This window comes from Gamsiella multidivaricata (genome assembly GCF_025024155.1).
Source record: "Gamsiella multidivaricata strain RSA 2152 chromosome Unknown BC939scaffold_1, whole genome shotgun sequence".
Taxonomy (NCBI): Eukaryota; Fungi; Mortierellomycota; class Mortierellomycetes; order Mortierellales; family Mortierellaceae; genus Gamsiella; species Gamsiella multidivaricata.
Window position 1 is genome coordinate 648653 of NW_026251709.1, and position 17613 is coordinate 666265.

The window sequence follows — 17613 nt, forward strand, 5'->3', positions numbered from 1 at the left end:
TAATGAAGATGGAGTTGAGAGAATTAACATGAATGGGAAGGAAAGCTAGGGTAGTGTTTGTCCGAGGAGGAGTGCGTGAAAGTACTGGTTGGATTGGTTTAAGGTTGGTTCCTGGGTGGAGTACGAAAAAAAAAAAATAGTCTCGAAACAGTGGGGCCGAGAGTGTCGAAGGGATCAGGGTGCGGATGTGAATGTGAATGAGATGAAGAGATGAGGAGAAGAGGACGGACTGCGATGGCGAAAGAGTGAGAGAGTGAAAGAGAGCAGGGAGGATGGAAGGGAGGGGAGGATGGAAGGGAGGAGAGGCGCAACAACAACACGCGCAGCAACAAGAAAGAGAGAGAGAATAGAAGAAGGACCGATGTGGGGTAAAGTGTCGGTGTCCGACCCTTCAATCAATCCTTCATTATTCATTCGGCATATGCATATGTCTGAATCGACTGCAGGAACTAAAAAAACTACCAACACCCACCCACCTGTTTGCCCGCAACAGCCATATGAATGGCCATCTTCATACTGTGCCGAGTAAATAAACGCGCCCCACACCCCTTTTCTTGCTTGCTTGCCTCCTTTCGTAGTTTATGCACTGGGTCATCACCTTAAAGTGCAACGCAACCTGCAAGCCCATCTTTATGTCCATTATATCTGGATCCACTCGTTTGCCCTGTTTCCAAAACTGAGAATAAAAAACGGTCGAATGATCGACGGACACCTGAAGGAGGAACAACAAAAAGATTGCTCCGCAACTTGAGAACCCTTCCCTTGGCTCAGCTCTGTGCCCATCAGGACCAGAACAACCCAAACCGCATCCGAAACCAAGATTCCACAAGTGCCTAGAATTCGGGCGTAGATCTCTCAAAGAGGGCTTCGTTTTAAAGTGTAAAAACTCCCCTGTCCTGCCTACAACGTTTTTTTTTTTTTCATACAACTCCTTTTGCTCCAATTGCTTCTTCCTTTTATTGACACACAGGACACAAAGGCGGTCGTTATTGTCGGGTTTTTTTTCTCCTTTGCAGCATGCGATCGATGGTGAAGAAAGATATCTCTGTGCACAAAACAACAAACTCCACTCCACCTACGACAAATTGTCATTTCGTGCAACCGGGCTAAAAAAAAATAAAAAAAAAAATGCAGGCTAGACATGTGCTTGTGTTCACATCAGACAGACGACAACGGCATGAACGTGCATTGGTACTTTGATCCACCTTCTTGTTGGGCAGCCAGATGGACCATATGCGATGATTAATGTGCAATACATCATCGGACATATTATAGCCGTGGCATCGTTTGGAAAAGAAGAAAAGAGGTAGGCATTTCCTGGGAACCGAATAGACACTTTAATAGAGGTCGTTTTTTTCTACTCCACAAATTTCTTCAAGCCCAAGAGCTGCGCCTCAATGTACTTGGCATGTGTACAGGCCCAATCCCCAGAGCTGTCAATTCCGCCTTCTTGGCAAGCAGATGGAAACACAAATTATAGTACTCTACTCATTCCACCACTGTGAAATGCTTCCTAAAGCTATCCTTTGAGCAGACAACACCATAGTCATCCTCATCTGCACATGCTTATCTTGGATAGCTCGTATCACTTTTGCTGGGAATTCATTTGTGTCGATAAAATGAACCCCTGGACTCGTGTACAAAAATTGCGATAAATGGTCGTGTAGTACCAAATATCATGCGCGTATGTGTATGCATTGTGCACAGTCTCGCTCGGCATCTTTACAGGTTGTCATACATTACAAGCAATGCTACCGCATACCACAAGGAGCATGGGCCAAGCGGCTATTCCGGGTCGGTGCGGCGCGGCCGACTATTTTAGTAATGGTGGCGCGCCACCAATTTTGTACTGAAGGCTTTTGCCCGAAGGGGGAGAGATGTACTCACGCGCGGTACTACGGCGCGACATGCTTGACGCGTCTTGGCTATGATTTACGACGCAGAGCACTCTTGATCATCTCAAGGGACATCTCTCTTTCATCCATGTGTATCATTATGGAGATCTGTGCGCTCTATATGAACGTGTACCTGTAGGGTAGTTTATGTGTCTGCGCCTATGCACATTTGCACCCCTTTGACCTGATGCTTCCCCCAAGAAGCGAGATCTTTCTGTACTACAACCTGTTGCAGGCTGACATATAAGTGAAAATGTTAAGCAACAATCCAGAGCGACTTAATTTGCTTTATTCTTTTCCGGCTGCAGCTTTTTGCTACTCAGATTTGTTAGTTTCTTTTGTGAAGGAAACAGGAGAGGGAAAGGATCGAAGGATGGGAAGGGCAGAGAAGAGAAGAGGAGAAGGATTAGTCTATCTCTCACATGGGTAGTCTGCATGGGTGAAGAGAAAACCGGAGTGATCTCAATTACTCTCAGGAAAGGTGCCAGTAGCGGACATTCATTTGTCTTTCATTAAGAAGGAAGGAATGATAACAAAAAAGAGCAAAATCGAAAACCAGGGCAGCTGTGAGCGGAGACACGCCACACTTGTGCTCTTCTTTTTTTCATAACAATCGCAACCTCTGGCCTTACAAAATGAAGATCTCCATTCTATTCTCGATCGCCGTGGTCATTATAACTGTTGCCGATGGCGCCACTCCCGGTGGGGACAAAGTCCCAGCCCTTTCCCCTGTCTTTAACAGGATTGAACCCCACTTCAGCTCGGTCTTGAGCCGTCGCGATGATTCGCTCAATCTCGAGACCGATAATCTCTTAAAGAAACGAAAAGGTATGGCGAGTCTGACATGTAAACGAAAGCCAATTTATGTAGTCCATGGAGACTGGAAACGATGGTTTTAAAATTAACGCTGTTGTACTTTTAATCTAAAAACATCGCTTTGGTTTAATCTGTCCTGGCAGAACCGGCCTTTGTTCCAACAATCGATCCCGGTGCTGTCCCCTTGGGGGTAGATGCTGCCCCAAACGTGGTTGTTGCGCTGCTGGTAAATTTTGTGTCAGGCCAGGATGTTGCCCCAACAATCAAATGGGATATGGCGGGAAGGATTGTTGCCCTAAGAACTCCAAGCACTGTAAGGGAGGTGCATGCTACCGAAAATGAACCTACTGTGCATGGCTTAAAGGAGAAAGACAGGTTGGTGCCCAAATGGCAAGCTTTGTCATGCTTGGGGCACGAGTGCCATACACTATATAATCTCGGATAGAGTAGTTTTAAGAGCGAGCAGGCAATCTGCCATTAATCTTTGGAAGCATTACGGGTCTTGCTGGTAATGCCGTTATTCTACAATTGATCCATCCTGAGCCTATCATCGGCTACTAATCCCTGAAGGTGACCAACCGTTAACTGCATTCATGCACGACGGTAAGCAGTAAAGCCTTTATCTAGTCTTTTCAAACGGGCATTGAACCAGGATCCCAGCGATTTGTCCTCTGTTTTCAACTCTTGACAGCACCGCGATATTCTCTCGAGATCGAGATGAACGGATTGAGTATGTGCGTACAGTTATCGAGAGGCTGAATACGACCAACCTGGCCTTCAACACAAATAAGTGTAATTTTACAGTACACAGATCTCACTGCTGGTTTTTGTGATTGGTTTGCACAAAGTCGCGAATGCGGATGATTGGGGACCTCCACGAGCTGCTAGTCTCTTTCGTGAGCTTACCCCTATCTTCAGCAACCTTGTTGCACCGCTCGATCGACCTCGCAATCGAACGGAGCCATTCGTGTCGAACGAGGAATGCTCTACATTGGTATCCAACGCCAAGCGATGCATCCATACTGCTTTGACTTTGTTCCGATTGCTGTTGCCGTGGTCCATCCGTCGTTGGGTCACTGTCTCTAACTACCTTAGGTATACACATGGCTTGGTTGTAATTGGCTAGACAGGAGTGAAAATGAGGTGGAGTTGGAAATAACACACGTCAAGGCTGGCCAATCCGTTGTCCTCTATCAGTTGGATTCACCTCTTCTCATCTCTTCTTGTGCTTCCAATTACCTTTAAAGATCCGCCATGTTTAAAACTCGCTTGCGTTTCATAATTATAGAAAGCGTCTCTGTTGTCAGCTCGACGCCACATAAAGCGAACAGCAGTAAGCCGTTTCCAGCAACGGGTCGAAAAAGGAAACTAGCGGCTCAAGGCGGTCCTACCACAAAAGTGCTGGACTAATCAGCTTCTGCAACGGGCAATGGATTTTGAAGATGTTCTTACTCGACGCAGGAAAGAGTTTGAAGCAGAAGTGTCTGAGCGTAGGGCAGCATTCAAGAAGGAAAGAGAGAAGTTCGATGAAGAACGGGCGGGCCTAAGAAAGGAACTGGAAGAAGAATAAACACAAGTGAAGAAGGCGATGTCAAGGCACGAGGAACGTCCCTTTCTAGAGTGAAGATAGATCCTTCTGTACGCCAGCGAGTCATGCATAGACCCAAAGTAGCCGGTGGAGAAATAGATGAAACGTCTCAAATGGCCGCATACGGCTGCTGCTCCCATTGCATAGTCGCATTTGCGTATGATTCAAGCATTCGTCTCCCATGTTGGAGCCATAGCAAAAAGAAATGATGCCCCGTCGACGGCACCAATTGCATTGGGAAATCCATGTTCGAATCTAAAGGCATGCTTGACCGCTTGGTCACATCCTTTACTGCTTGGTCCGGCCAATAAACAAATTGTAGCAGAAGTTCCCCGATAGCATAAATACACCGCCATATATAGCTGCAGACCGACTCTTCGCTGACACCGAAGATAAATGCGACCTTCTCCATGGACTCACCTCTAGTACCCAAGCAGAATAAGACGACCTTTAATTGGATGACGATAAGCTGCGGAGGGACTTGACCGTCTTCTGTAGCGGAGGTTTACAAGACCATCAAATTAAGTTGTTGTGAGGTGAACAATATCCTGGAACCCGTCATCATCGTACTCCTCGAGGACTCGGTCCTGCAAATCCTCTAAAGATGAAACTCGTACTCGAGACCGCAGATACCTCCAAGCCGAGAAAACGCCGTGGACATCATCAGATTGAATAAAATCGACATATGAATGTAGACGCAAAAGGGTTATGTCTCCGATTTTGGTGAAGAAAGACGAGCGCATCGTAGTATGCCTCAAGTAAAAAAAGGGTCGCTAATTATACCCGCCATGATGAACCTAGCATGTCCTTTTGCAGCCTCGGTGAAGGCTTCCTCAATATACTTGACCAGACGCTGCTTTGGGGTGAATCTTTGTCTAGGCATGGTGATGAGCAAGGCAGATAGGGAACCATGGTGGGGAGAGCTTTGACATTTTACGGAAGAGCCCGTTCGAGTCAGCCAATAATTGCGCGTTTTCGGACCCAAAGATTGAAATATCTATCTCAGCCTTGACAGAAACCCGCCCTCGCCCGCTTAATGAACCTTACTGGGGAAAGCGCCATTGTAATCATTGCAGAGGAGAGAATCAATTATATGCATGCACATGCATGGTACAAACATGTAGGAAGAGTGAGGGGGAAGAAAAGAAACGCAGAGGGATGATGATAGCGAGTATGTCAATCAAACTATCCCTCCTCCCTCTACTATTCTAGGGTGAACGAATAGTCTTGGTAATTGCTCCTTTCATCTTTTTCTCCCTACTTCCTCTCAGAAATGTACCGGTATTGCTCTCATCTCTTTATTCAGCAAAGGCAGACTCACAGTCTCTCGAGACCCTCGTCCATTAAAAAGACGCTCGCAGATCTTAGCGACGTTCTTGAGAAGGGAAGGATCCAGTGCGGCATCCCCGGAATGAGTGTGGCCATCCTCCACAAGGGCAAGCTCATCTTTGCAGAGGGGTTCGGAAAGAGAAACGAACAAGAACCCTTCACCTCGGAGGTAAAATACGATATGATCTGCTTTACTTGACGATTTTTTTTATCTCATCCGAGGGATATGCTAAGAGAAAATACAATGCGACCATAGACATTGGCACCTATCGGATCTCTCACAAAGGCCTTTACAGCCACAGCCATTGGTGAATTGATTGCAGAAGGAAAGATGGATTGGGACACGACATCGGTTAACAAGTACCTGCCAGAGTTTGAGCTCAAGGACCCAGTCCTGACTTCTCAATTGACACTCGTCGACCTTCTCTCTCATCGCACGGTATGTTTTGCGATATTGGACATTGTTTACCATGTATATGTACAGAAGTGAGAAGCAGTTCGGTTCACTAAGCACAAGAATTTGCCTCTAGGGTCTACCACGCAACGTTGGATATTCCTGGTACAGGACCACAGAGAGCAGAAGAGACCTTATCAAGCGCTTGAAGCACGTTGAGATGACCTCCAAGCTAGGCTCCAAAACTCAATACAACAATATCATGTACGCGGTCGCAGGAGAGGCTGCAGCCAACGTCGCAGGAATTCCATACGAGAAACTCGTTGAAACAAAGATTCTAGAGCCATTAGGGCTAACCAATACTGGATTCTCGCCTATGGAGATGAAGAAGCGATCACCCAACCATGCCATGCCCTTTTCTGCGGAATCATTACGGGACGCACGAAAGGGACTCTACGTGATGGACTCTCTAGACGAAGTTTACATGGCATGTGCACCTGCCGGTGACATGTATTCCAATGCCTTGGATCTAGTTCGCTGGGGTAAGATTGTCATGAGCAGCGGCAAAATTGATGGCGACCAGGTCCTAAATAAGGAGGCTCTTCGAGAGACCTTGACCGCGCACACCATCACGGCAAGTCTAAGGGGCTCATCCGATTTTGGGCGGGTAGTTGCCTATGGCATGGGCTGGGCCCTGGATTCTTTCAAGGGACAGACTTATTACACGCACGGTAAAGTCATTTGTCCATAAACCTGTAGAAGACAAATGTATGCACGTCTGATACACAACGGCATTGATGCACAAAGATGATAACACTATTCTTTCAACGCATGTAGATGGCGCCATCTCCGGTTTCCAGGCACGCTTGGACATTTTTCCAGACGCTGATTTGGTCGTTGCTCAACTTTTCAACATAAGTGTCGCGGATTGGTCCCACGGTGTTGCGTGCTATATTGCAGATGAGGTTCTCGATTTGCCCAAGACTCGAGATTGGATCTTTGATTTCGCTATCAAATCAACTGAAATGGCGTACAATGAGCGCGAAGCTGGACTCAAAGGCAATCTTCCCAAGCGTATTCCAAGCAAACAGGCAGCCCAGGACTTGCATGCCTATGAGGGTGAATACACCAATCCGATATTGGGCGATGCTTCCGTTCGAGTGGACGTGGACAAGAAGACAGGAAAGGAGACTCTGATTTGTAAGATAAGCGCTTTTGACAGCAAAATGGAGCATTATCATTTTGACGCGTTTGTCGTCCGTCTGAAAGATGCACTCGCCGCGATGGCAGGTCTCGTGACATTTCGAACAGGAGGTCATGGCAAAGTGGAAGGGCTTCACTTCTTTAATGAGGAGTTCAAGAGGAAGGACAATTCCAATGCCGGCCCTTATGAAGCCAAAGAGAAGCAATAAATTTCTAATTTTTGACCAAGGTGGTTCAGCCACACGTATTTCATCAAAAGCCCCTTGATACTACTAAGTAAAGCCGGATTTGATATATGGCTGAAGATATACACTAACTCGTTGGGGTTGATACATAATCGCGCGCGAGTTCGTGGGTTCTTTTCAATTGCAATGGTGTGTAGCGCAGAGTGTCAATTGAGCTGCGCGCTCAATTGCTCATGTTGAATTGTGGCTGGTTCTAGGCGCTCTCTCTTTTGCACGCGTTACTTCAGAGTCGCGTAGAATCTTCGCCTGGTACTCTGCCATCGTATTCGTCCCAACCCATCCGTCTTGCCTCAACCCATCGGAACCAATATATGCTCAACCAAATATCTTTATTGCCATTACTATTGTCATGCTCGCTGAGTACCATCGCTCCCTACGTAGATCTTTGTACTATTCTCAGCAAATATACCTCGCGTCCCGTAGTAGCCATCCAAGTACCCTGACCAAGAATCCTAGAAACACATAGATAGAGCCATAGCATCCATAGCATAGAATCTCAGTTTGCAATACAATTCTTACCTACCTTGTCCACCTGTCTGCCTTTCTCTTCCACTGCCATAACCCATTTTCCTAGTCTGTTCCTGACAAATGGCGAATAGCGAATGGGCTATCTGCAGCCAACTGACTAAAGGAGTTACTGGATGTTTTAACGCTTCACCACAGTCAAGCAGGAAGAAGATGGGAGTCCAATCTGACCTTATTTGGTGTACTATGCTTGCACCTGTGAAGGACTGGGCGGTAGGTGAGGCTTCAAGGGCTTGGGACGATATGAGACAGAAATACATACATGAGAGTACACTCAAGCTTCCTCGGCAACTGCACGATGGCAAGGTCGATGAAAGTAGGAGAGCCTGATATGATGAGGGATGTGCAATTGTCAGGGCTAGTCATTGGAGATAAGAATCTTTCGCTTGTTTGTCGTTTTTTGGTCAGTATCCCGAAGGACCTGCACTGGTCTTCAACTCACCATTGACTTTATCATCTAGGGCCTTGCGTACAATGCTTTGCTCTGTGCTGTGGTGCACAGGGAATATAACCAGGTTGTTAAGATGGGACCCCACACCACTGGGTTCATCATTGAAGAATCTTTCTGTATCGTCTTTCAAAGCACCCTGTATCTTCAGTTAGGATTTTAATCAATCTAATGTCTCGGACTGATTCTCTTTCATTCTAGACCAGTACCATGCATTTTATGGACATGTACGATCGCCTCAACGAAGAATTAAACAAACAGAGGCTTAAACACCGTCAAAAGGATCAAGTACTAGCTCGCGTCTCGATGGGATAGATCTGTTGAACTCTTCGCCCTGAATCAGTCTTCGGACTGAATGGTACATAGGTTGAACGGTGTTTTTAAATTGGTTAGCTTGCATTCAACGCACTGAAACACCGTTGAACGAGATTTTCAAGAACTGAGTAAGGCACCTAGCTTGAGCCTGCCGTGGATATTATATTTGCTGCAAATGTTTTTATCCCATATATTTTGCTTCTGTCTTAGACCCAGAATCATCGCTCCCAATGCGGACAATGATTCCGGACCAATACGTAATAAAAGCACAGAAAAAGACGCGTCAAGTGACACGAACAGGCGCGCCTATGGATTGACAAACAGATGGAGTGTATTAACTTTGATATAAGTAGCGGTAGACGCGCACTGGAGGCTATCCGTCGCATAAAGATGGAAGTTACGGTGCTACAAGTGCAGCAGCTATATAAAAACATAGAGCACCACGCATAAAATAAGATACGATCAATCACTGTTGGTGTTGCATTAATTCATAATCAATTACATCAGAGACTAGACGTGTCCACGCGTTCAGGCATGTTGAAGAACGGTCGCTTATGTTCTGGGTAAAGAGTCTACAGTCTAGGGTCTAAGGATTGAGATGTCGATGCTGATTGAGTTGGAAGATGATGCGCCAGTAGCCTGTCCTGGCCGTTTACATGCAAATTGAAATCTTATTCTAAAAATATTGGTGCTAGCACTTATTGGCGAGGACTCTAATACGCGATGCTTTATTTTTTTTGCTAGCACGCATGTCCCGTCCTCCCTCCCTCGATGCCCAACTCTCCTTGGTCTTTCCATCACCTCGCTTGCTTACTAATCCTCTCTCTTCTACATTTGAAAGGTAAGTACAACGTGCTTTGAAGACTGTTTCGTTTGTGGTGCTAATTGTCTTGACAACCGCCTTGGTTGAGACCATGCGGTCCACGCAACTCCTGTAGAGAGCAGTGGTTACCATGCGACATGGGAGTCTGGGTACTGGTGCATGAGCTCCAGGAGGATATCTAAAAGCTCTTCGCTAATAGTAGAAGGCAGATACTCGACTTGGAAGTGCAGATATCCGGCTTCTTGCTTTAAGAGCAGCCTGCGCTGCCTCCCCTCCCCCACACCGTGCAAACAGAGTGGACGGAAGCTGGATCTGGTAGCCAGAGACACAACACAACCAACAAGCGCGACTTGTTTGTAGAGAGTCTGAAGGCCTGGTAAAATCTATAATTGCAAGGAGATAACTTAGGTTGTTCGAGTATCGGTTTTGTTGTGCAGTAATACCACGGGCAACCTTTATGTCCTTTGCAAGTAATGCACTATTGTTTGAGCAGTGTGATAGTGCAAATTCGAAGGATTTTTTGCTGACATTGAAGGCTATCGATGCCAAATTTCAAGGAAACGGCTACATGAGACGCGAACTGTTTGTCGATCGACTCTGGAAGCTAGACTGAGACATGTACAGGAAGAGACGCGAGGTCGCTTTGGTGATCGACAGCGCACCAGGACATGGGAGGTGCGAAGAATGGGGCTTCCTCAACGTCGCCATCATCAGGCTACTTCCAAACACAACATCCATGATCCAGCCGCTCGATGCTGGGATTACCCGGTCCTTGAAGGCCCACTACAGTCAAGAGATGCACCAAGAGATGCAGGTGGTCGAACTCGTTCTCCGTAACCGCACCGTTGAGGAGATTCCCATCGAGGGATTCTCGCCAGCACCTTCAAGCCCCTACGCAGTTGAGGCCTATTCTCAAGAATATCTTCAAGACGCTGTAAGATGTGTTCGTTGATTGTCATGGGCTTGGGTTATAAGATAAAATATATTTTTCAATCGGATTGAATACGGGGCTGGCCCCTCCATAATGATCCCAATGCACAGTAGCCCGCCTATGGTTCCATGGATCCATGTCCGCTGGTGGAGAGAGGAAAGAGAATGGAATGCTCAATGCAAATCACACTTGCAGGTTGCACAACATACACATAAAACTTCTTCATACTTCTCATCCTTCATCAGCACCCTTGTTCCATCATCCTTCATCCTTTCACACCCTCAACCATCATGTCATCACCCGCTGGCCCATCCCCATCCTCATCCGGGGTCAAGACCATCATCGTCGGCGCCGGTGTCTGCGGTCTGCTCACCGCCATCCAGCTCGAGCGTGCTGGCATGGACTACATCGTCATTGAGAAGGCCAAAGACTTCTCTCCCCTTGGTTCCGCTCTCTCCTTGACCCCTGCCTGCAATTATATCCTGGACCAGCTCGGGTGTGTATTTTTATTTTTATTTTATTTTTACTACCACTGCATACCATCGCCAGTTATCCATCTAGATGGAATTGCATTGCCATCGTAGCCAACGGACAGCTGTATGCCCAAGATGCCTCAGCTTGGTGCAACCCTTTCATCTGACATAACCCTGCTTTTCTTGTGCCACAGCCTCCTCGAGGAGATCCACAAGAACTCCCATCCTTGCCGCAAGATCGATTACGTCCGCGATGACCTGTCCAAGGTCGGCGTCATGGACGCTGGCAACCAAAAGTCCCGCTACGGCTACAACGGCGTCCTTATCACTCGTCCCACCTTCTATAACATCCTCCTATCCAAGGTTCCTAAGGAGAAGATCCAGTGGGGTAAGCGCATGATCGGCCTCAAGCAGGACGAACACAGTGTCGAGATCGAGTGCGAAGACAACTTGGTTGTCCAGACTGGCGAGGAAGGTGCTGCCAAGCCCAAGGTCCTGTTCAAAGGTGATATCTTGATCGGTGCCGATGGTGCATACTCGTCTGTGCGTCGCCATATGTACCAGGCCATGAAGGACGAGGGTATTGAGTTGCCCGAAACCGATATGGCCCCTCTGCGATTCGACTCCAACTGTGTGGTCGGTGTTACTGAGGAGCTGACGGAAAAGGAATATCCAGCTTTGGGAAACAGATCCGGGGACTTTTATGTCATCATCGGCAAAGAAAGAGCCATCCAGGTAAGCCATGGCGACTTCGCATTGCCAGGTACCGACAAAAAAAAGGGGGGGCCAATCACTGAACGAGCATCGGTGTGATTTTAGGTGTACCTGTTCACTTTTGCAGAGAACAGACTAGGATGGCAGATTTGCGGACAGATGGACAAGCCCGAAGAATACGACGAAAAAGACTTCCGCTTCAGCGACTGGGTAAGTAAAACGCTCTCTTTCGCTCTCATGTATGAACTGTTTACAAATAAAAACATGGTTTACGCTTAAGAGACCTGCTGACAGACGCTCTACGGGCATATTTGCATATTTGTGTGCATTCCCGCCTGCTGTTCTGTCCGTTTTCCGCCTCAGAAACCCACGGCTGCGGATGAACTTTGCGAGATGGTCCGTCACTACAAGAACCCTTATGGTGGCACGGTCGGCGATCTCATCGACCGCACCCCCAAGGAACGTCTCTCCAAAGTCATGTTGGAGGACAAGTACTTCTCAACCTGGTTCCACAAGCGCACTGTCCTTATGGGCGACGCCTGCCATAAGCATCTGCCCTTTGGTGGCCAGGGTGCCAACCAGGCCATCCTGGACTCGGTGCATCTCGTGAACCAGCTGTATGGCATACCCTCGAACTCACTGGCAGATATCACAAAATCCTTCCAGGCTTACTATGACTACCGTAGCCCTAATGCGAAGGAGGTCTTCAAGAGTACCACCATGGTTGCCAACGTCCTCAGCGCTCGCGTAAGTCTTACGAATCATGGTATATCTCTTGCATCTTGCGAGTCAATTGCGCTACATGTCCCTCTAATGTGATTCGTTCCTTCTTGCAGGGGTTTGTCTCGGACATGGTGCGTTTCGTTGCTTTGGGCCATCTGCCCGAATTTATCAACAACCTGGGTATGGATGGCATGAACACGGATCGTCCGTACCTCTGCTTCCTCCCTCCTCCTCCCGGTCAAGGCACCGTCATGCCCACCCCCCAGGCTGTTCCTGTGCATTACAAGGGAGGCCCTATGGCAGCTGCTGTACCAGTTGGAGACCAATAAAGTTTTTTAAGTTTGTATAATTTTCATGGATACCGCAGCAGCTTTTCAAGTGTGTGTTGCACAGAGATGACGACGGCACACGCACGCTCTTTCCCTTCCCTTTTTCTCTCCATTCATTCCTCTCATTCCATTCCACTCACACCACTCACACTTGCACTCAAGCTCAACACGCCAGCAACAACACCAGGGAGAAGCACCGCGACAGAGCCTTCAAGCTATGCGCACGCTACACCTCACGCTGGCCACGCTTCTCGCCACCTGCACCGCTGCATGGCCTTGGCAGCAGATACCGTTCTCCTGGGGAAGGGGATCCAGTTCGCCATCGCCACCAATCCAGGACACAGGAAATGCACATGTATTCTCACCACGGCGACAAACCCTTCGACTGGAGAACATCCTCGTCCACGGGGCACCGCACTCAAAACACTCCAAGGTCTTTCGTCGACTCGCAGTCGATGATGAAACCCGACAACAGATGGCGCAGATAAACGCTCTGAACGCTGAGAGCTCCAGTCCTGGGTCTTCGTTTGAGCACCCCATTACGGACGCCTTCTTTTCTTTGTATGATGACGAAGGTGATGATGCTGATGAAAAGGGCAGGAAGGAAGGTGCGCAGCTTTTCCCCCTTCCTTGGAAACGAGTCCCGGATGCGAAGGACCAGGCAACAGTGGTGTCAATGGTCCGGATGGCGCTGGATTGTTATGTAGATCCGAAACGACAGGGGTGGGTTGATATTGGGGATCCATGGGATGTGGAGACGGAGATCGGATGGCTTGAGGCTGGATTGAGGGGATATGTGTTTTCGAGCGAGGATAAGAAGACAGTCGTGATTGGGATCAAGGGCACGTCGCTGAAGTTGTTCGGGACCGGAGGCGGGCCAACAGGGACAAATGATAAGATCAATGTGAGTGAGTGGATCAATTGGCTGGTTAAGTAATGTGTTGTAGCCAGATATTGTTGAAGGAATCTGATTAACTTTTTTTGGCATGTGGGGTTAATAGGATAACAAGATGTTTTCGTGCTGTTGCGGAAAAGTTGATAGGACGTGGTGGCCGGTGTGCAGTTGTGCAACGGGCGGGAACCAATGTAATCAGCAATGTCTGGTCAATGACCTGATCACGGATCGCGACGAAGGCGATAGTTACTACGGCATTGCACTGGTATGCGAAGAGAACATCTCTTTTTTTTTTTTGCTTTTGGACCACGCAAACTTTAACATCCGTGAATGTTGACCCGAACAACCCGCATTCTGACCCAACCTGACCTCGCCTTAACTTGATTGGCCTTCTGACGATGCGATAGAGAGTACTGGATGCAGCAAAGCAACTATACCCGGATGCGAGTATCTGGCTGACAGGACATTCCCTGGGCGGGAGCGTAGCCTCTACGGTCGGGATCACGAAGGGTTACCCTGTTTTTACGTTCCAATCGCCGGGTGATGCACGGTTCGCACAGCGGATTGGGATTGTAAAGTCTGGAAATTTGACAGCATCGGAGCTGAAGCGGATGCCCGTCTGGCAATTTGGACACACCGGTATGTCAAAAGGGCCAGAAAGAAGGTGATAATGCGTTATAAACTATATGTCAATAGCTTTTTAACATGAACTTCCACTTCTGATTTTTGATTTTTTTGGTGTGTATATGTGTAGCTGATCCGGTATTCATGGGTACGTGCAACGGTCCAACATCGTCCTGCTACTCTGCAGGATATGCGCTCGAGACGAAGTGTCATCTAGGCAGGTCGTGTATTTATGACACAATGGGCGTCCTAGGTTGGCGCCAGAATATCCAGGCACATACTATTTTTACGTTCATTAGCGTGGTCGAGAACTGGGGGAACATGACAGAGGGACGGGAGTTTGTGCCAAAGTGTGAAGCACAGGCGGATTGTCAGGATTGCACGTACTGGGACTATGTTTGAAGCCACGAGAGCAGACAACGAAGATTACGACTGCGTAACGGATCTGGAGGAGGAATAATAATGAAGAGGAGGGGTTTATGTTGCTCATATACGTAACCTTTAAGCGTTCCATTGCAAAAATGACATATATAAATAAAGGGACAATCTATTTGACAACCAGGGTTGCCACTGCTATTTGGCAACCCCTATACTAACTCCATATAAGGCCAACGTTTTTTAAATATCGATTATGCCAGTAGTCTTTATGGTACCTGGCCCCGGCTCTTTAAGCTAGAATCGTCATCTGTCTCTTAAAGGACTCCACAATGTAACTGATTTCCCATTTCGTCATCGCTGAGTCCGCCATCGACAAAACCCTGTTTTCCGTCATGAAGAAGGCTTCTCCCAAGGTCGCAAAAGGTTGCATGGGGTGCCAGGTGGAGGAAGGGATGGTTTTTAATCTCTCGCCGCGTTGTTTCGACTTGAAATTCGCAAAAGATACGAGTCTTGTTTTACATGGGATTTATGCAGGGGTTGCCAAATAAGAGTGACAACCCGGGTTGTCAAATAGATTATTCCAATAAATCGAAACCATTTCCGTATCCAAATGTTGCAACAAAAAGATTGTGGAGCTCCTAAATGTGTTAAACTTGAGCATGGCAAAAGGAAACTGGAGAATGAGAGACTTGAACTCCCGACCTTCCGCTTTGGAGACGGACGCGCTGCCAATTGCGCCAATCCTCCTTTCTTTCCGTTTTAATGAGCGAAAATGAGATCTAAATCTCTCAATTACCTTAAGGCACGTGATAAACCTAAAAAATCCGGTTCCTGGCCCTCCTGGCCCCACAGGCCCCCGGTTTCAAGCCTAGATGATTTGGCTGGAGTTCTTGCAAGTGCAGATATCAGATTAAAAGACGCTAGGGGTACAGCAGGTCGCGTAGCGAGCAAGACACGTTTGGTACTTACCCATGCGGTCAGCGATTATAAAAGTAAGATATATGTGTCGGTGTGCTTGTGCTCATGGGGATTTATGTTAATAAAAAAAAAAAAAAAAAAAAAAGATATATGTGTCGGTGTAGGCCGGGGTGCATGGATTGCAGAGATGTGTGGGCTTTTGGCAACAATTCTTATCAGCCCAAGGGAAGAGAACGTCGACATCTACATCGACAATCTCACAGTCGTCAACAATTTCAAGGAGTTGGTGCAGCAGCGGGATTCAGCAACAGCAAGGCAGCGTTTGAGATCTGCAGATGCACAGTGGTGGGCGATGGTGCATTATGCCTTATTGCAACAAGGACAAGGTATATCTGTGCATTGGGTACGAGGACATGCTGGACACCGTGGCAACGAGGCTGCAGACACTGTTGCCAAGGCAGCACATGGGATCGATACAGGACTATGGAGGCTAGACGCAACGCAGCACCATGATTTGAAGTGCCACGCACAGTTTGCAACACACAGTGCAGACCTGGACTTGAGGAGGATACTGAAGCTGCAGTCCGCGGTACGACACCATTATCAGTGGACATTGCAGCATCGAACGAGGACCTACATCAAGTATTGGCGGTCGGTAGCGTGGGCGCCCACGCTGCGGATCTTACACGATAACAACCCACCAAAGCGCTTATACACCAGCCTGTAAGACTGTCGTTTACGTTTGCACAGGATCAAGAAGTTGCATGGAGATTTGCCGACATTGCAGGTGATGAAGAAACGACATCCAGATACCTACCAAACGGACATATGTCGTAGGTGTGAGAGGGAACCAGAGACGAACGATCATCTTTGGCGTTGTTCAGCTACCTTGTGCGACCAGCGACAAGAGTGGAGGGACGCGGTGGAGGAAATGGAGTTGAATGGATATCGTGCATGGAGACAGGCAGTGCGAAAATGGGAACAGGAGAGAGAGGAGGCCGAACGGAAGGACAAGCCCTTCACTGCGACTTGTCCCAACTTCTCGGCAATAGGAACGAAGGCTATCTGGGAGTCAATGCAGTGGATTCAGGGGACGGCGGAAATACGAGGGACATATCGGGTTGCGGAAGGAGAGGAGCCGGAGAGTGAGGCAGATTGGGAGGTCAAGGACTTATACCGAGGTTTGGTGCCAACGGGACTCATTGAGACCTGGAAGCAGCTATTTACCACCACCAAGTGGATTGCGACGATCATGGTGACAAAGTTCGTGAGCAGGATCGAAGAATTTGGCAGGACCAAGATATGGAACAAACGATGCGAGGACACTGTCGCCTGGGAAAAGTCAGTTGGAATCACCTTCATGAGCAAACGCGCCGGAGGACGCAACGGTGATCGGGGACACCAACGTAGTGTTGGTGATTTCTCTGATTTGAAAGGGAGACGGTTACTTGCAGCGGAGATCCAGGAAGGTAGACGGACCGCGGATTATAGGGTGCTACAGCATTGCTTGGGGCGAGGGAAGTTGGACATAATGGAGGGGTTATTCGGTTTAAAAACAACTTTATTAACATTGGATCTGGATTAGGAGACGTGTATCGCGCAACAGGTCACGCAGGAGTTAAGTTAGGCTAGCTATGCGACATGGGTTATGAATTTGACGCCTCAAGCCAACATAGTTGGTAGGGGATGCGGCTCTGCCGTGCATGGAAGGCATCTATGGCTTCAAGGCCTTTGCGGACCATGCGTCGCGTGCTCATGGGGATTTATGTTAATAATAATAAAAAAAAAAAAAGCCGGGATGGATATAGCTATGCTGCTTGAGGGAGACGCTATGGGACACAGCCTCTACGGATTATAAATCCCATGTCGTTGAGGGTTCTTGTTAATAAAAAAAAAAAAAAAAAAGAGAATAGGTGTTAGTAGTGAAATAATGATCAGATGTTTTTTTTTAATGGGGTCCCACGTATATCGTTATGAATGATGTGCTGAATGGTGTAGACGAGTATCTAGAGTTGTGTAGCTTGATGGAGATGAAGCATTGGTTTTT

General features: G+C 47.7%; 4 protein-coding genes and 1 non-coding gene across 5 annotated transcripts; 3 read left to right on the top strand and 2 right to left on the bottom strand.

Moving 5' to 3' along the window:
• Nucleotides 1–802: 802 nt before the first annotated feature.
• BC939DRAFT_434163 (uncharacterized protein) lies at nt 803–1291 on the bottom strand. The gene has a single exon (XM_051553342.1). It carries the CDS (start codon nt 1141–1143, stop codon nt 901–903), a length of 243 nt encoding a protein of 80 aa, XP_051417869.1. The 5' UTR covers nt 1144–1291; the 3' UTR covers nt 803–900.
• Nucleotides 1292–5523: 4232 nt separating this feature from the next.
• On the top strand, nt 5524–7455 carry BC939DRAFT_4587 (beta-lactamase/transpeptidase-like protein). The gene is made up of 4 exons (XM_051556638.1): nt 5524–5797; nt 5885–6067; nt 6159–6753; nt 6860–7455. The coding sequence occupies exons 1-4, from the start codon at nt 5573–5575 to the stop codon at nt 7432–7434; spliced, it is 1578 nt and encodes a 525-aa protein (XP_051417870.1). The 5' UTR covers nt 5524–5572; the 3' UTR covers nt 7435–7455.
• Nucleotides 7456–11026: 3571 nt separating this feature from the next.
• BC939DRAFT_4619 (uncharacterized protein) lies at nt 11027–12860 on the top strand. The gene is made up of 4 exons (XM_051557055.1): nt 11027–11720; nt 11805–11909; nt 12063–12446; nt 12536–12860. Exons 1-4 carry the CDS (start codon nt 11112–11114, stop codon nt 12749–12751), a joined length of 1314 nt encoding a protein of 437 aa, XP_051417871.1. The 5' UTR covers nt 11027–11111; the 3' UTR covers nt 12752–12860.
• Nucleotides 12861–13436: 576 nt separating this feature from the next.
• Nucleotides 13437–14672, top strand: BC939DRAFT_482700 (alpha beta-hydrolase; the record flags this gene model as incomplete). Its single annotated transcript, XM_051559143.1, has 4 exons — nt 13437–13655; nt 13753–13911; nt 14054–14285; nt 14401–14672. The coding sequence occupies 4 exons, from the start codon at nt 13437–13439 to the stop codon at nt 14670–14672; spliced, it is 882 nt and encodes a 293-aa protein (XP_051417872.1).
• A 650-nt stretch (nt 14673–15322) lies between these two features.
• On the bottom strand, nt 15323–15395 carry BC939DRAFT_t2. The gene has a single exon. It is a non-coding gene; the product is annotated as a tRNA-Trp (tRNA).
• Between the last annotated feature and the right edge of the window lie 2218 nt (nt 15396–17613).